Source organism: Stenella coeruleoalba (genome assembly GCF_951394435.1).
Source record: "Stenella coeruleoalba genome assembly, chromosome: 15".
Classification (NCBI taxonomy): Eukaryota; Metazoa; Chordata; class Mammalia; order Artiodactyla; family Delphinidae; genus Stenella; species Stenella coeruleoalba.
In genome coordinates, this window is record NC_137161.1 from 24,248,284 (window position 1) to 24,265,423 (window position 17,140).

General features: G+C 38.7%; 1 protein-coding gene and 1 pseudogene across 9 annotated transcripts in view; one reads left to right on the forward strand and one right to left on the reverse strand.

Annotated features, from left to right (window-relative positions):
- Positions 1–17,140, forward strand: part of PIGU (phosphatidylinositol glycan anchor biosynthesis class U) — a 127,944-nt gene that overhangs the window by 4,027 nt on the left and 106,777 nt on the right. For 7 of the 8 annotated variants that reach the window (XM_079946524.1, XM_079946523.1, XM_079946521.1 and 4 more), the window contains exons 2-3: positions 1,517–1,581; positions 16,931–16,990. In XM_079946524.1, coding sequence (XP_079802650.1) covers positions 1,517–1,581; positions 16,931–16,990 — 125 coding nt within the window. Of the gene's footprint in view, positions 1–1,516; positions 1,582–11,147; positions 11,221–16,930; positions 16,991–17,140 lie in introns of all 8 variants that reach the window. The other variant, XM_079946526.1, reaches the window with a different exon arrangement.
- Positions 8,546–9,159, reverse strand: LOC307197989 (ATP synthase subunit d, mitochondrial-like; annotated as a pseudogene). Its single transcript has one exon. The product of its transcript is annotated as an ATP synthase subunit d, mitochondrial-like (transcript).

Sequence of the window (17,140 nt, forward strand, 5' to 3'; positions counted from 1 at the left end):
ACTGAGGTTGCTTCCATATCTTGGTAACTGTAAATAATGCTGCTATGAACATTGGGTGCGTGTATCTTTTCCAATTAATTGTTTTTTTAAAAAAATATATACCCAGGAGTAGAATTGCTGGGTCATATGGTAGTTCTGTTTTTAGTTTTTTGAAAAACCTCCATATTGTATTCCAAAGTGGCTGCACCAATTTATATTTCCACGAACAGTGTAGGAGGGTTCCCTTTTCTCCACATCCTTATCAACATTTGTTATTTGTTTTCTTTTTGATGATAGCCATTCTGATAGGTGTGAGGTGATATCTCATTGTGGTTTTGATTTGCATTTCCCTGATGATTAGCCATGTTGAGCATCTTTTCATATGCCTGTTGGCCATCTGCATTTCCTCTTCAGAAAAATGTCTATTTATTTAATGTCTATTTAAAATGTCTATTTAGTTCTTCTGCCCTTTTTTTTTTTTACCAGGGATTGAACCTGGGTCACGGCAGTGATAGCGCCGAGTCCTAACCCCTGGACTGCCAGGGAATTCCCATATTTATTTATTCAATTATATTTATATCAGTGTGAACTCAATAAATAAATAAAAAATAAAAAATATTAAAATAAATAAATAAAAACAATAAGATAACAAATTAGAAGATGTGAGAAATGTCCACAGAGAAGGAAAATGGGCAGCCACTCTCATATGCTGATTGAGTGACATTTGTATTAATTTTTCTACAGGCAACAGGTACTTTTTTTTTCTTTTTATTATTTTTAGCTGCGTTGGGTCTTCGTTGCTGTGCGCGGGCTTTCTCTAGCTGAGGTGAGCGGGGACTACTCTTCGTTGTGGTATGCAGGGCTTCTCATTGCGGTGGCTTCTCTTGCTGTGGAGCACGGGCTCTAGGCGCGCGGGCTCAGTAGTTGCGGCACATGGACCCTAGAGCGTGTAGGCTTCAGTAGTTGTGGCGCACGGGCTTAGTTGCTCCGAGTCATGTGGGATCTTCCTGGACCAGGGATCTAACCCACATCCCCTGCATTGGCCATCAGGGAAGTCCTGTTATCTTATTGTTTTTTTGGAATGGGGCAGAAAATATATAAATGAAACACTTTTTAAAAAATTTATTTTTTTGGCCACACCATGTGTCTTCCAGGATCTTAGTTCCCCGACCAGGGATTGAACCTGGGACCCTGGCAGTGAAAGCGCCAGTCCTAACTATTGGACTGCCAAGGAGTTCCCAAACAAAACACTTTTTAGAGTGGGTGGAAGTTACATGGAGATCGAAGGAAGTTTATAGTTTAATATAAAATTTTCTCATAATGAGTGCTGCCCCACAATGAAAAGAGATGCTCTGTATAAAAAAAAGTTGACCATCATCTGAAATCAAGATTTAAATTCACTCGCTGGGAATGAGGTAAAGGGGGTTAGACAAACTGTGAAGCCCTTCTTGTTCCTGGGAGTATCTAACACTTTGGATTATGGCCAATCTGCGTATGTCTCTAAAGTAAGAGTGAACTTGGATGTCTTACTTTTCAGTGGTTGAAGGCCTCTCACTGTTGGACTTGGGAGTGTCTCCGTATTCTGGAGCAGTATTTCATGAAGTAAGTGTTCTTGTTTTCTTTTTTGGGTACTAAGAGTAGTTTACAGTCACAAATGCCAAAGCCTAACTCTGTTTTGTACAAACATTTAAAGGGATCTATTTTTGAAAATCATATTTAGAAACAGCCCTTTTTTAGATGCCCTCTGCTTAAGAAGGAGGTCTCGCAATTGCAGTGGAAATGATCCAGATTAAGATTGTAATTTGGGGAAGCAGATGAGACTTCTGGAGAAGTTATCATTTTTATTGGCAAACAAATTGTAAACAGTTCCCAGTTCATGAATAGGTTATATGCTACTTGGCATGTAATTGGTTCTTTGGAACATACTTTCCCATGAAAACTGCCAGCAATGTTGGTTTCTTAGAAAGCCCACAAAAGCCATTTAACCCATAAAGTTAGTTCTTAAGAATAGTAAAATCACTCTTAGGTCACTGTCATCTCTCAACAGCTTCCTGACAAGTCTTTCTGCGTTCAGTCTTACTCCTTTACTTCTTATTCTGCAGTCAGAGCCATCTTTCTGAAATGTGAATCTGATTTTGTCACTGTCCTGCTTAACACTGATCTCAGGATAAAATCCAAACACCTTAGGATGCACACAAAGCCCTGTGGGCCCCGCTCATCACCCCAACCACATGTCTTTCCACTTTCCTTTCCCCACTTTTATTGGCTTTATCATTTAGAATAGAAGTCTTCTAATTTGGCATTTTTACCCCTAATTTTTACAGTTGTCTCCCTCATACCTACTATGAGAACAATTTTTTTTGGTTCTTCTATCTAGTCTTTTTAAAACGTTCAACTTGATTCTCATGGAGATAACAACTCTTTTGCATTCAGATTTCATTATATTTGTATTACTATCTAATTGAACCATAATAACAAGAACTACTAGCAGAAGCAGGTTAGGAACAATTTAAGAGACTCTTAATGAGCACACAATTCAATTATTGGGAATGGATGTGTGTGGGCATATGCAAGCATAGCCCACTAGCCAGTGGTATGTGCTGTGGGCCTTGGGCAGTATGTTTTCTAGACAGACTAGGAACCCTCTGAGAGAGTTCTGACATGCTTTTATTATGCTCCAGCATCATATTCCCTTACCTATATCTTTCCTTATGTTGTTATCTTCTTATGGAGGGCCATTCTTCCTTCTTTTTGTGGTTGACTCTACTATTCAGATATTAGCTTTGGTTTTGCCTCCCCCAGAAAGCCATCCCTCATCACCTTAGACTAAGTTAGGTGTTTCTCCTGTATCTTCCAAAGCATCTTGTGCTTATCCTTTTCATGGCTCGTATCATACTCTTGAAATTGCCTCTACTTGTTTTACCCACTGTGATGTATGCTCCTCAGAGCGTGTTCTGGCACCCTTTCATCACTTATTCCTAGTGCTTAGGTCTGTATCTGCATATGTATTCCAACCCCTCCTTCCCTTCTCTATTTCCTTTAACAAAGATTTGTTAAGTACACACCAAATGCCAGCTACCCTGCTAGGTGCTAGGGATATAAAACAAGATACAGTCCTTGGAGTTATCATACTTGTCTTTCTAAGAGAAACAGACAATAAGTTAGTAAAAAAGAAACAGATTTCAGAGCAAAGAATGTTGCCAGGGATAAAGAAGTTCACTTCATCATGATTAGGGGGTCAATTCATCAAGAAGACATAACAATCCTAATGTTTATGCACCTAATAACAGAGTTTCAAAATACATGAAGACTGATAGAACTGCAAGGAGAAATAGACAAATCCCCAAATAGTCTGAGATTTCAGTATCCCTCTGTCAATGACTGATAGAACAAGCAGACAGAAAGTCAACAAAGATATAGAAGACTTGAACAACACACCAACCAACTTGACCTCATTGACATTTACAGAACATTGCATCCAATAACAGCAAAACACATAATCTTTTCAAGTATACATTTACAAGATAGACATATTCTGAGCCATAAAGCAAGGCTCAATACATTTAAAAGGATTGACATCATACACAGTATATTCTCTAACCTCAGTGGACTTAGATGAAAAATTAATACCAGAAACATACCTGGAAAATCCCCAAATATTTGGAAACTAAGTAACATATTCCTCAATAACTCATGATCAAAGAAGAAATCAGAAGGGAAATTAGAAAGTATTTTGAACTGAATGAAATGAAAACACAGCCTATCAAAATATGTGGGATGTTGCTAAAGCATACTTGGGGGAAATTTATGGTGTTAAATGCCTGTATTGAAAAAGAAGAAAGGTCTCAAATCACTGACATCAGTTTCTACCTTAAGAAGCTAGAAAAAGAAGATAACTTAAACTCAAAGTAAGCAGAATAAAAGGAATAATAAAGATCTGAGAGGAAACAAATGAAACAGAAAGCAGAAAATATTGAAAGTCATGGAAACAAAGTTGGTTCTTTGGGATGAACAGTAAAATTGGTAAACATTTGGGAATGGTGGATATGTTCACTATCTTGATTGTGGTGATGATTTCATGGGTGTGTTCATAGGTCAGAACATATCAAGTTGTATACTTTGAAAATGTGCAGTTTATTTTATACCAACTATACCTCCATAAAGCTAAATTTTGAAAAATATGATTTCACTTAAATGGTAAGTGTATGTAGAAAAATAAAGTTGAGTAAATTGATGAAGAGTGATGGTCATGTGTATGGCTATTTTAGATAGTGTTCGTAGGGAAGGCACTCTGAGGAAGTGAAATTTGAATTAGAGATCTAAATGAATCAAGCAAGCCATATGATAACCCTAATTTGGAAATGAGCTTGGCATTTGTGAGTTGCAGAAAGATGGCCGGTGTTGCTAAGGCAGAATGAGCAAAGAGGAGAGTAATAGAGATAAGCTGTAAGAAATTAGGGGTCTGATTATATAGGACTTTTTATAGAAATGGTTAGGAGTCTGGATTTTCTTTCTATCTATCTATGTATCTATCTTTTTTTCCCACTTTTATTGAGATATAATTGACATACAGCGCTGTGTAAGTTTAAGGTGTACAGCAGAATGATTTGACTTTTATACATCATGAAATGCTGACCACAGTAAGTTTAGTGAACATCCATTGTCTCATAGAGATAATAACATCAATGAAATAGAAAAAAATTTTTTTCCTTGTGATGCAAACTCTTAGGAGTTACTCTCTTAACAACTTTCATATATAACATACAGCAGTGTTAATTATATTTATCATTTGTTGTACATTACATCCTTAGTACTTATTTATCTTATAACTGGAAATTTGTACCTTTTGACCATCTTCATCCAGTTTCCCCTGCCCCTCTGGTAACCACAAATCTGATCTCTTTTTCTCTAAGTTTGTTTCTTTGTTTCTGAAGTATAATTGACCTACAATACTATGTTAGTTCCTGATATATAACACAGTGGCTTGATATTTCTATACATTTTCATTTTATTTTTAAAAATATTTATTTTATTATTTATTTATTTTTTTGGCTGCATCGTGTCTTAGTTGCAGCACATGGGGTCTTCATTGAGGCGTGTGGGATCTTTTGTTGTGGCACAGGCTCTTCATTGTGGCATGAGGGCTTCTTTCTAGTTGTGGCCTGCGGGTTTTCTCTATCTGGTTGTGGTACGTGGGCTCCAGGGCGTATGGGCTCTGTAGTTTGCCGCACGTGGGCTCTCTTGTTGAGGTGTGTGAGCTCAATAGTTGTGGTGTGAGGGCTTAGTTGCCCTGCGGCATGTGGGATCTTAGTTCCCTGACCAGGGATGGAACCCACGTCCCCTGCATTGGAAGGCAGATTCTTTCTTTCTTCTTTTTTTTTTTTTTTAACATCTTTATTGGAGTATAATTGCTTTACAGTGGTGTGTTAATTTCTGCTTTATAACAAGGTGAATCAGCTATACATATACATATATCCCCATATCTCTTCCCTCTTGCGTCTCCTTCCCTCCCACCCTCCCTATCCCAACCCTCTAGGTGGTCACAGAGCACCAAGCTGATCTCCCTGTGCTATGTGGCTGCTTCCAACTAGCTAGCTATTTTATGTTTGGTAGTGTATGTATGTCCATGCCACTCTCTCACTTTGTCCCAGCTTACCCTTCCCCCTCCCCATGTCCTCAAGTCCATTCTGTAGTAGGTCTGTGTCTTTATTCCCATCCTGCCCCTAGGTTCTTCATGACTTTTGTTTTTTTTTAGATTCCATATATATGTGTTAGCATACGATATTTGTTTTTCTCTTTCTGACTTAATTCACTCTGTATGACAGACTCTAGGTCCATCCACCTCACTACAAATAACTCAATTTCGTTTCTTTTTATGTCTGAGTAATATTCCATTGTATATATGTGGCACATCTTCTTTATCCATTCATCTGTTGATGGACACTTGTTTGCTTCCATGTCCTGGCTATTGTAAATAGAGCTGCAATGAACATTGTGGTACGTGAGTCTTTTTTTTTTTTTTGCGGTACGCGGGCCTGTCACCGCTGTGGCCTCTCACGTTGCAGAGCACAGGCTCCGGACGCCCAGGCTCAGTGGCCATGGCTCACGGGCCCAGCTGCTCCGTGGCATGTGGGATCCTCCCGGACCGGGGCACGAGCCCGTGTCCCCTGCATCGGCAGGCGGACTCTCAACCACTGTGCCACCAGGGAAGCCCCAAAGTGACTCTTTTTGAATTATGGTTTTTTCAGGGTATATGACCAGTAGTGGGGTTGCTGGGTTATATGGTAGTTCTATTTTTAGTTTTTTAAGGAACCTGCATACTGTTCTCCATAGTGGCTGTATCAATTTACATTCCCACCGACAGTGCAAGAGGGTTCCCTTTTCTCCACATCGTCTCCAGCATCTATTGTTTGTAGATTTTTTTGATTATGGCCACTCTGACAGGTGTGAGATGATATCTCATTGTAGTTTTGATTTGCATTTCTCTAATGATTAATGATATTGAGCATTCTTTCATGTGTTTGTTGGCAATCTGTATATCTTCTTTGGAGAAATGTCTGTTTAGGTCTTCTGCCCAATTTTGGATTGGGTTGTTTGTTTTTTTGATATTGAGCTGCATGAGCTGCTTGTAAATTTTGGAGATTAATCCTTTGTTAGTTGCTTCATTTGCAAATATTTTTTCCCATTCTGAGGGTTGTCTTTTCGTCTTGTTTATGGTTTCCTTTGCTGTGCAAAAGCTTTTAGTTTTCATTAGGTCCCATTTGTTTATTTTTGTTTTTATTTCCATTTCTCTGTGAGGTGGGTCAAAAAGGATCTTGCTGTGGTATATGTCATAGAGTGTTCTGCCTATGTTTTCCTCTAAGAGTTTGATAGTGTCTGGCCTTACATTTAGATCTTTAATCCATTTTGAGTTTATTTTTGTGTATGGTGTTAGGGAGTGTTCTAATTTCATTCTTTCACATGTAGCTGTCCAGTTTTCCCAGCATCACTTATTGAAGAGACTGTCTTTTCTCCATTGTATATCCTTGCCTCCTTTGTCATAGATTAGTTAACCATATGTGCATGGGTTTATCTCTGGGCTTTCTATCCTGTTCCATTGATCTATATTTCTGTTTTTGTGCCAGTACCATACTGTCTTGATTACTGTAGCTTTGTAGTATAGTCTGAAGTCAGGGAGCCTGATTCCTCCAGCTCCTTTTTTCTTTCTCAAGATTGCTTTGCCTTTTCGGGGTCTTTTGTGTTTCCATACAAATTATGAAATGTTTTGTTCTAGTTCTGTGAAAAATGCCAGTGATAGTTTGATAGGGATTGCATTGACTCTGTAGATTGCTTTGGGGAGTAGAGTCATTTTCACAATGTTGATTCTTCCAATCCGAGAACATGGTATATCTCTCCATCTATTGGTATCATCTTTGATTTCTTTCCTCAGTGTCTTATAGTTTTCTGCATACAGGTCTTTTGTCTCCTTAGGTAGGTTTATTCCTAGGTATTTTATTCTTTTTGTTGCAATGGTAAAAGAGAGTGTTTCCTTAATTTCACTTCCAGATTTTTCATCATTAGTGTAAAGGAATGCAAGAGATTTCTGTGCATTAGTTTTGTATTCTGCTACTTTACCAAATTCATTGATTAGCTCTAGTCGTTTTCTGGTAGCATCTTTAGGATTCTCTATGTATAGTATCATGCCATCTGCAAACAGTGACAGCTTTACTTCTTCTCCAATTTGGATTCCTTTTATTTCTTTTTCTTCTCTGATTGCTGTGGCTAAAACTTCCAAAACAATGTTGAATAATAGTGGTGAGAGTGGGCCACCTTGTTTTGTTCCTGATCTTAGTGGATGGAAGGCGGATTCTTTACCACTGGACCACCAGGGAAGTCCCTATACATTTTTAAATGATCACCATGATAAGTCTAGTTGTCATTTGTCACCATACAAAGATATTATGTAATTACTGATTATATTCCCCACGCTGTACATTTCATACCTGTGACTCATTTAATTTCCTTCTTTTTTAATAGAATCATGGATTTTTTTTCAAATTTATTAATTTTTTTGGTTGCATTGAGTCTTCGTTGCTGCACATGGGCTTTCTCTAGTTGCATCGAGTGGGGGCCACTCTTCATTGCAGTGAGCGGGCTTCTTATTGTGGTGGCTTCTCTTGTTGCATAGCACAGGCTTCAGTAGTTGAGGCACGTGGGCTCAGTAGTTGTGGCTCGTGGGCTCTAGAGTTCAGGCTTAGTAGTTGTGGCACTCAGACTTAGTTGCTCTGCGGTATTTGGGATCTTCCTGGACCAGGGATCGAATCCATGTCCCCTGCATTAGCAGGCGGATTCTTAACCACTGCACCACCAGGGAATTCCCTCATTTTAATTTTCAACTGAAAGTTTGTGCCTCTTAATCTCCCTCACCTATTTCTCTCCTCCTTCACCCCTCCCCCTTTTCTATCTTTTAATATAACTGTTTTTTTTTCTTTTTGGCGATACACGGGCCTCTCACTGTTGCGGCCTCTCCCGTTGCGGAGCACAGGCTCTGGACGCGTAGGCTCAGTGGCCATGGCTCACGGGCCCAGCCTCTCCGTGGCATGTGGGATCCTCCCGGGCTGGGACACGAAGCCGTGTCCCCTGCATCGGCAGGCGGACTCTCAACCACTGCGCCACCAGGGAAGCCCTAATATAACTGTTTTTAATGTCCAGAGTTTGTAATATGAGGGCCACCACTTTCTCCCATACTCAAATTGATAAATTCTCAGTTGGCTGGTGAAGCCAGTTGGGATACTTCTTGTCTAATTTGGTGTCTAGGAAGACTTCATTCAAGGCCTTAATGGTTACTGATCAAATGGAATTGTGTATTTCACCAGCTTTCTCATATTTCTTAATCCTGGCCTTTGAGAGAGACAAAAACTCAGCACAGCATTTGCGTCTTTTTCTTCAGCAGCCACCTGGACAGTATATTTATGCTCTGGCACGAGAATCTTCAGGGCATTAAACTTCTTTTCAAAGTCATCTGCCAAGCCAGCCTTCACCACATTGGCCTTGTAGTCAGCCCAGTCATAGCAGGTAGATTCTCAGGTAGAGTAGCCAACCTGGAGATGAGGGTCTGATTCCAGGATTTCAGGGAATTAGCAGTGGCCTTTGGTCTTGGGGTATGATCTCCCCAAAAGCTACCCAGTTAGCAGCTTCCATTGTAGACTTTCTCCCTCTTGGATCACTTGCTCTGGGGGAAGCCATGTCATGACCAACCTTAAGGAAGCCTTTGTGATGAACTGAATATTGCTGCCAACAGTCAAATGAATAAGCTTGGAAGCAGATATTTAAGCTCTTTTAGATTGCAACCTCAGTCAACAGCTTGGCTGCAATCTCATGAGAGACTCTGTGCCAGAACTATCCAGTTAAGCCACTCCTGGATTCCTGACTCTCAGGCACTGTGTGAGATAATAAATGTGTGTTGTTTTAAGCTATTCAGTTTTTGGACAGTTTGTTACACAGAAATAGATAACTAAGATACCTAGGGAGTGAATTAACATAAATAATACCAGGACCTAGAGCACTCTGATACGTCAAGGTTGGGATGGGGAAGAGGAACCAGCAAATATAGCTGAAAAGGAGGAAAATCAAGGGAATGTTCATGGATGCTAGATGACCATGTAATTGCTTAAGGAGGGAGTAAAAACTATGTCAAATGCTATTTCAAGGTTGAGAAAATTTAGATTGAAGATTGATGATTAATTTGCCAAAATTGAGACTTTGGAGACTTTGGCAACAGTAATTTCATTGGAGTATAGGGACAAGAGACTGATCGAAGTACACTGAGGGAAAGATGTGGAAAGACAGAGTATAGACAACCTTTTTGTGGAGTTTTACTCTAAAGGAGGGCAGAGAAATGGTATGGTAGCTGGGCGGAGATGGCTAGTGAAGATTTTTAAAATATGAGGATCTGCATATTTGAATGCTGATGGGAATAATTCTGTGGATAAAGAAGTTGATGATGTAAGAAAGAGGATTGAATGAGCAATGTCTTTGAGGAGGCCAGAAGGAATAGGATCACCAGTTCACAGGTGGAGGATTTGGTTTTATTTATTTATTTGTTTATTTATTATAAATTTATTTTATTTTTGGCTGCGTTGGGTCTTCGTTGCTGCGTGTGGGCTTTCTATAGTTGTGGCGAGTGGGGGCTACTCTTGGTTGTGGAGCACAGGCTCTAGGTGCACAGGCTTCAATAGTTGTGGCTTGTGGGTTCTAGAGCACAGACTCAGTAGTTGTGGCACATAGGCTTAGTTGCTCGCGGCATGTGCAATCTTCCCGGACCAGGGCTCGAACCTGTGTTCCCTGCATTGGCAGGTGGATTCTTAACCACTGCGCCACAGGGAAGCCCAAGGAGGGTTTGGTTTTAGATAGGAAGAAAGGAAGTTCATCCGTTGTTAATAAGAGAACAGTAGAGAATATAGATATAGATAGAGGAAGTTGGTCAACTGGGTAGTGGGAAAATAAGGTGGTTCTCATTTAATTGCTTCTCTTTTCTCAGTGATATAAGAAATGAGATTGTCGGCTACAAGTGAGAACTGGAGAGAGAAGTTGGAGGTTGAGGAGAGGGGAAAATGTGAAATAATCCTTTCAGAAAGAATATGTCAAATGAATAAATGGAAGAGCTATATCTAGCCACTTAACCATCATTTAAAATGTTTTTTCTCTGGGAAAATGTTTTCTTGGATACAGTGAGGGAGCCTAAAATACATTCTTACTCCTCATCACGTGTGTGCATGCGTGCATACGTGTGTAAAGGGGGATAAAGGCCAGAGGTAGGAATTTCTAGCTACTAGAAGCATGTTAACTCTCTATACCTGTCTAAGGTAACCCCGTTAGGGCTGTTAACCTGTAAAACTCTGAATTAAGGGGCAAGAACAGTTGCTTCCCCTGAGCGTAGTGAGGATGACTTCAAACTCAGAGTGCCTTGCTCCTCATTCCTGAATATGGGTTAATTTGCTTGTAAGCTGAGCATTCATAAATCAAGAGCTACCTATATTTTAATATAGTTTTTCTAAGTAATAAAACACTATAAAGAAATAAAATTATATCAAGCCAAATGAAAAGCATACTTTTGGAGAGAAAGTTCATTGCTGCTTTGTATTGTTTCTTTCTTAATCTTTAGCAGATTTTATTATCTATTTCTTAAGGAAAGGTAAGAATATGTGAAAGTGGAGAAGAAAAATCTGCACAGGAGAGAAAAAAGTGATTTAGCAACCACAGGTTAGATTTTATGACTGCCTTCAACAGACGTTTCTGTTTTCTGTGTTTAGTCAAGTACTGATAGTAAAATTGTGAGTTTATCCATATATACCCTACCCTGACTGGGAGTAGTCACCTAAATGGAGATGTAGCATAAAGACAAATTATATTCAGTGCATGCTTCTCTATAATAGTATGATATGCAATTAAACTAACTACTGTGTACATGTTAGTTCATTACGGAAGTGAGCCCAATTGCTGATAGACTTTTTGAGAACAGTTTGTTCTGTTATTTCTGAGACCTATTTAGTGCCATTCTAAACTATCTGAAGCATCAAGACACTTTGAAAGCAGGCTATTGGTAATATAAATATCAAGTTGCTACCTCTTACAAACAAAGATAAATGCAAAAAAGAATCCATTAGTAGATAGTTGTAAAAGTTTAATTCTTTTAGAACTTTGAAAGGCAAAGCTGATTTCCCTATTTTCAAAAAGAGGTAAAAAGTTGATCTCAGGTAGCTAACATATTGAGTTTTACTGTATGCTAGGCACTATGCTAAGTATTTTGTGAATATTACCACTTAATTCTCCCAAGAACCCTGTGAAATAGGTCACTCTACTTATTTTATAGCTGAGGAAACTAAGGCTCAGAGGGGAAGACAACTTGCCCAGAGGTACATAAGTGGAACCTGGTTTTAAACCTGAGTCTGACCCCAAAGCCTTGTTCTTTCTACCACACTAGCATGATCTCACGAAAAAACCTGTCAATAACCTTTACGGCATCATAAGACACATTTTTACATGTGGTTGGGAGTTGGGAAGAGGTGCTTCTGAGTCACCAGCATGGGCTCACTAAAACCAAGTCATGTACTTTCCTTCTGGTGTGGTGGATTTGTGAACTGGCTTGTAATAGCAGACCAACCAGCCTGCCTAGAACAACTAGAAAAGCAGGAGGAACACAAAAAACATCTGTTTGATGGCATTGGAAAGTAGCAAGATAACCAGGACTTGAAGGGCTGAGATCCCAGAGTGGAAATTGCAAAAAGTGAGATCGACAGTCTGAGCTGCTTTCTCCTTGATGTATTTACCAATTTGTAAGTGGCACAGGCTGAGGGGGCAGAGAAAGAGAACAGAAATTGGATGGTAAGAAGCTACAGATCTAAGCAGAGCTCTTGGCAATCTAATGGTGCTGGGGAAATACAAATTCAAGTGCACTTCTAACCAAGGTGGTAGGGCTCTGGCAAAGGACTTGGCTTCTAGTTGGGTCCTCTAAAGGACTACACTCAAAGAATGAGGGTAGACCATGTATAGACTAGTCTTACAAAGACTGAAGCCAGCTTCTAATTAGCTTAACCCCTAATTAGATTAAGGTGATACAATTCTAATTATCAATACTTGCCAGGAGCTTAAAGAAACCCTTACTGGAAGAAAATCCAGAACCTCTACAATTTCTTTTGCACAGTGTCTGTCATTCAATTAAAAGTTACCAAGCATAATAAAAGATAGAAAAAAATAGGCACTAAAAACAAACTCACAAGTGATCCAGATATTGGAGTTGTCAAACTTGGACTTTAAAATGACTGTGACCTGTGATTGATATGTTCAAAAAATAAGTGACAAATAGTGAATTACACCAGGGAACTGGAATATGTAAAAATGATCAAAGGGGAATTCTAGAACTAGAAAACATAATAACAAATTAAGAATGCAAAAGGCAAGGTTAACAGCAGATTACACAAAGCTGAAGAGAAGATAAGTGATCTGGAAGATAGAAAATAACCATACTGAAGCTTGGAGAGAAAAGGATAGAAAATAGAGGGAAAAAAAAAAGCAATCTATGAGATACAGTAAAAAGTAAAAAGGTTTAACATACATACAAATAGAGTTTCAGAATGGGAGAAGGGACGGAATGAGGAAGAAACAATATTTGAAGAGATTAGTGGCTGAAATTTTTTTAAACTTATGAAATATTTCAATTCAAAAAACTCTGTAAACCCAAGCAGGGTAAATTCAAAGAAAACACACATCATAATAAAACTGCTCAAAACCAAAATAGGTTAAAAGCAGCCAAAGAGGGACAATTATCTTTAAAGAGAAACAAGATGGAAACTAACCCTTCAACAAAAATGAAGGAATCCAGGGCTTCCCTGGTGGCGCAGTGGTTGAGAGTCCACCTGCTGATGCAGGGGACGCGGGTTCGTGCCCTGGTCTGGGAAGATCCCACATGTCGCGGAGCGCCTGGGCCCGTGAGCCATGGCCGCTGAGCCTGCGTGTCTGGAGCCTGTGCTCCGCAACGGGAGAGGCCACAACAGTGAGAGGCCCGTGTACAGCAAACAAACAAACAAAAAAAAAAAAAAAAAAAAGAAGGAATCCAGAAGACAATAAAAAGGTATCTTTACAGTACTGAAAGAAAATATCTACTGACATAGAATTCTATACTAAGTAAAATATCTCTAGAAATAAAAGCAAATTAAACAGGTTTCCAAGCAGATAAAAATTGATAGCATTTATTGCCAGCAAACTCACATTTAAAAAAATACAAAAAGGCAGAAGGATTATGATCCTTGACAGTTTCATGGAATGTGGGAAAGAATAAATAACAATGGAAAAGGTAAATATATGGGTAAATCTAAATAAGTATTGACTGATAAAACAATAATAATAATGTATTTTGGGTTTAAAATATATGTAGAATTAAAGCTATAACAACAATAACAGGAAAGGCTGAGAGAAGCTATATGGAGTTTAAAGTGTTCAGAGGTCTCTTTATTGTTTAGGAAGTGGTAAAAGTAATCATTTATATTATACTTTAATTAAACTCAAAGACTTATGTCATAATCTATAAGTTAACCACTCAAAGAATAGTAGCTAAATGTATAACCAACAAGCTAATAGAGGGGAAAATGGAATAATAAAAAATAGTGAAGCAAGCAAGAAAGGAGAGAAAACAGCATAGAGAAAATGGGACAGATGGAAAATGAAATAGTAAGACAGTAAACTTAAACACACATATATCAGTAATTATATTACATGTAAATAGACTAAAATCCAGCTAAAAGATAATGATTATCAGATTGGGTTAAAAAATAATTATATACTGCTTTTAAGAAACACATTTGAAATATATTAGGACACATGAAAAAGTAGAAAGTAAAAATATAGGAGAAGACATATCATGCAAACATTACCCCAAAACAGCTGATGTAGCTATACTAATATTAGATAAAGAACACTTTAAGGCAAGAAACATTGCTAGAGGTAAAGAGGATTATTTTATAATGATAAAAAGATCAACACCCAGAAGATACAGTAATTCTACACATAAATTCATCTTACTACATAGCTTCAAAATATATAAAGCAAAAGTGACATGACTAAAAGGAGAAATAGACAAATCCACAGTCAAAGAGGGAGATTTTTAACTATCTCAGTCACTGATATAACAAACAGACCAAAAATATCAACAAGGACATAGCAGAGTTGAATAAATCCTTAACAAACAACCTAGATGTCATACATAGAATATTACACCATTAAATGTTAGTATGCACATTCTTTTCAAGTGTTTTTGGAGTGCTTATCAAAATTGACCATATTATGGACCACAAAGCAAGTCACAACACATTTTTTTTTTTGACAGTGCCGCGTGACATGTGGGACCTTAGTTCCCCAACCAAGGATTGAACCCATGCCCCTTGCAGTGGAAGCTCAGAGCCTTAACCACTGGACTGCCAGGGAAGTCCCCACAACACATTTTAAATGATTGAAATAATACAGAGTATTTTCTGTGACCATAATAATAAATACATTACAAAAATATAAAAAGAAAATAAAAATAATTTGAAATTACACTATAGTCTCAATTAAAGAAGAAATCTCAGGAGAAATTAGAGTATTTTGAACTGAATGATGTTGATAAAACAACATATCAAAATTTGTATGATGCAGCTAAAGCCATACTCAGAGGAAAATGTATTGCTTTGAATGAATATACAGTTGGCCCTTGAACAACACAGGTTTGAACTGCACAGGTAGGTCCACTTATACGCAGATTTTTTCCAATAAGGACGTACTGCAGTACTGTACAATCTGAGGTTGGTTGAATTTGAGGATGCAGAACCATGGATATGGAGGACCAACTGTAAAGTTGTACTCAGATTTTTTTTTTTTTTTTGCGGTACATGGGGCTCTCACTGTTGTGGCCTTTCCCGTTGCGGAGCACAGGCTCCAGATGCGCAGGCTCAGCGGCCATGGCTCACGGGCCCAGCCGCTCCGCGGCATGTGGGATCTTCCCGGACCAAGGCACGAACCCGTGTCCTCTGCATCGGCAGGCAGACTCTCAACCACTGCACCACCAGGGAAGCCCTGTACTCAGATTTTTTAACTGTGTGGGGGTTAGCACTCCCACATTGTTCGAGGGTCAACTGTTTTAGGAAAGAAGACTAGGACTTCCCTGGTGGCACATTGGTTAAGAATCCGCCTGCCAATGCAGGGGACACGGGTTCGATCCCTGGCCTGGGAAGATCCCACATGCTGCGGAGCAACTAAGCCCGTGCACCACAACTACTGAGCCTGCACTCTAGAGCCTACGAGCCACAACTACTGAGCCTGTGCTCTAGAGCCCGCAAGCTGCAATTACTGAGCCCGCGTTCTGCAACTATTGAAGCCCACACAACCTAGAGCCCGTGCTCTGCAACAAGAGAAACCACCGCTCAACGAAGAGTAGCCCCTGCTCGCCACAACTGGAGAAAGCCTGCACACAGCAACGAAGACCTAACACAGCCAAAATAAATAAATAAACAAAGAAATTTTTTTTAAAAGTCTAAAAATCAGTGATCTAGGTATCATCAGAAAAAGTAATTATCCCCAGAAAAGTTTGAAGAATTGTGTATTGTAAAGTTTAGAAATTAAAGAAGTATAATAATCATTAAAGCCCAAAGTTGGTACTTCGAAAGACTAATAAAATTAAGAAATCTCTGGCAAAATTTGTCAAGATTAAAAAAAAAGAAGATGCACGTTACCAATATTGGGAAAGAAAAATCACTATAGTTCCTGTAGACACAAATAAAATATTATGAACAATTTTATGCCAAAAAAATTGTAAATTTTTGTGAAATGAACATATTCCTAGAAAACCAAGAAAAAAAATAAGAAAAGAAAAGAAAAAAATAGCAAATGGCTAAGAAAAATATAGCAAATCCGGATAGTGTTTTATCTGTGAAAGAAATTGAATCTGTAATTTAAAATCTTCTCTCAAAGAAAACTGAGGTTGAGATGGCTTCATGGTGAGTTAATTTCCCAACTGTTTGAGGAGGAAGTAACACTAATCATATAAAACATCTCAGAGAATAGAAGAAGGGAAAACATTTTGCATTTTATTTTATGAGTTCAACAATCCTGGTCCATTATGGAGTTTCCCGTGCCTATTATATATGTCTTAAAACTAAAATTCACCTCATACCTTTACTGTGTAAACAGCTCTTCACCAGGTATTTAACACATTAGATTTTGTTTATTCTCTTTACTCAATTCAGCAGATAGTCCCAGTGGCACAAAATGATTCAAGTGATGCTAAATAATTCTCCCTCATATGTACGCTGGCAAACTAGCATGGAACAGTATTCTAGGAAAGAAAGAGATTTTTGTTGACAGAATAGCCTCCTCCCCACCCTGTACTCTGGAAGCTGATAACATTAACTTTTAACTTAATGTATTTGTTTTTCTCCTGCAGACTCCATTAATAATATACCTCTTTCATTTCCTGATTGACTATGCTGAATTGGTATTTATGGTAAGTAACCTTCCACATAAAATCAGTATGTATGTATTTTTAATTTTAGAGTCTTTTTTTTTTTTGTGGTACGCGGGCCTCTCACTGTTGTGGCCTCTCCCATTGCGGAGGGCAGGCTCAGCGGCCGTGGCTCATGGGCCCAGCCGCTCC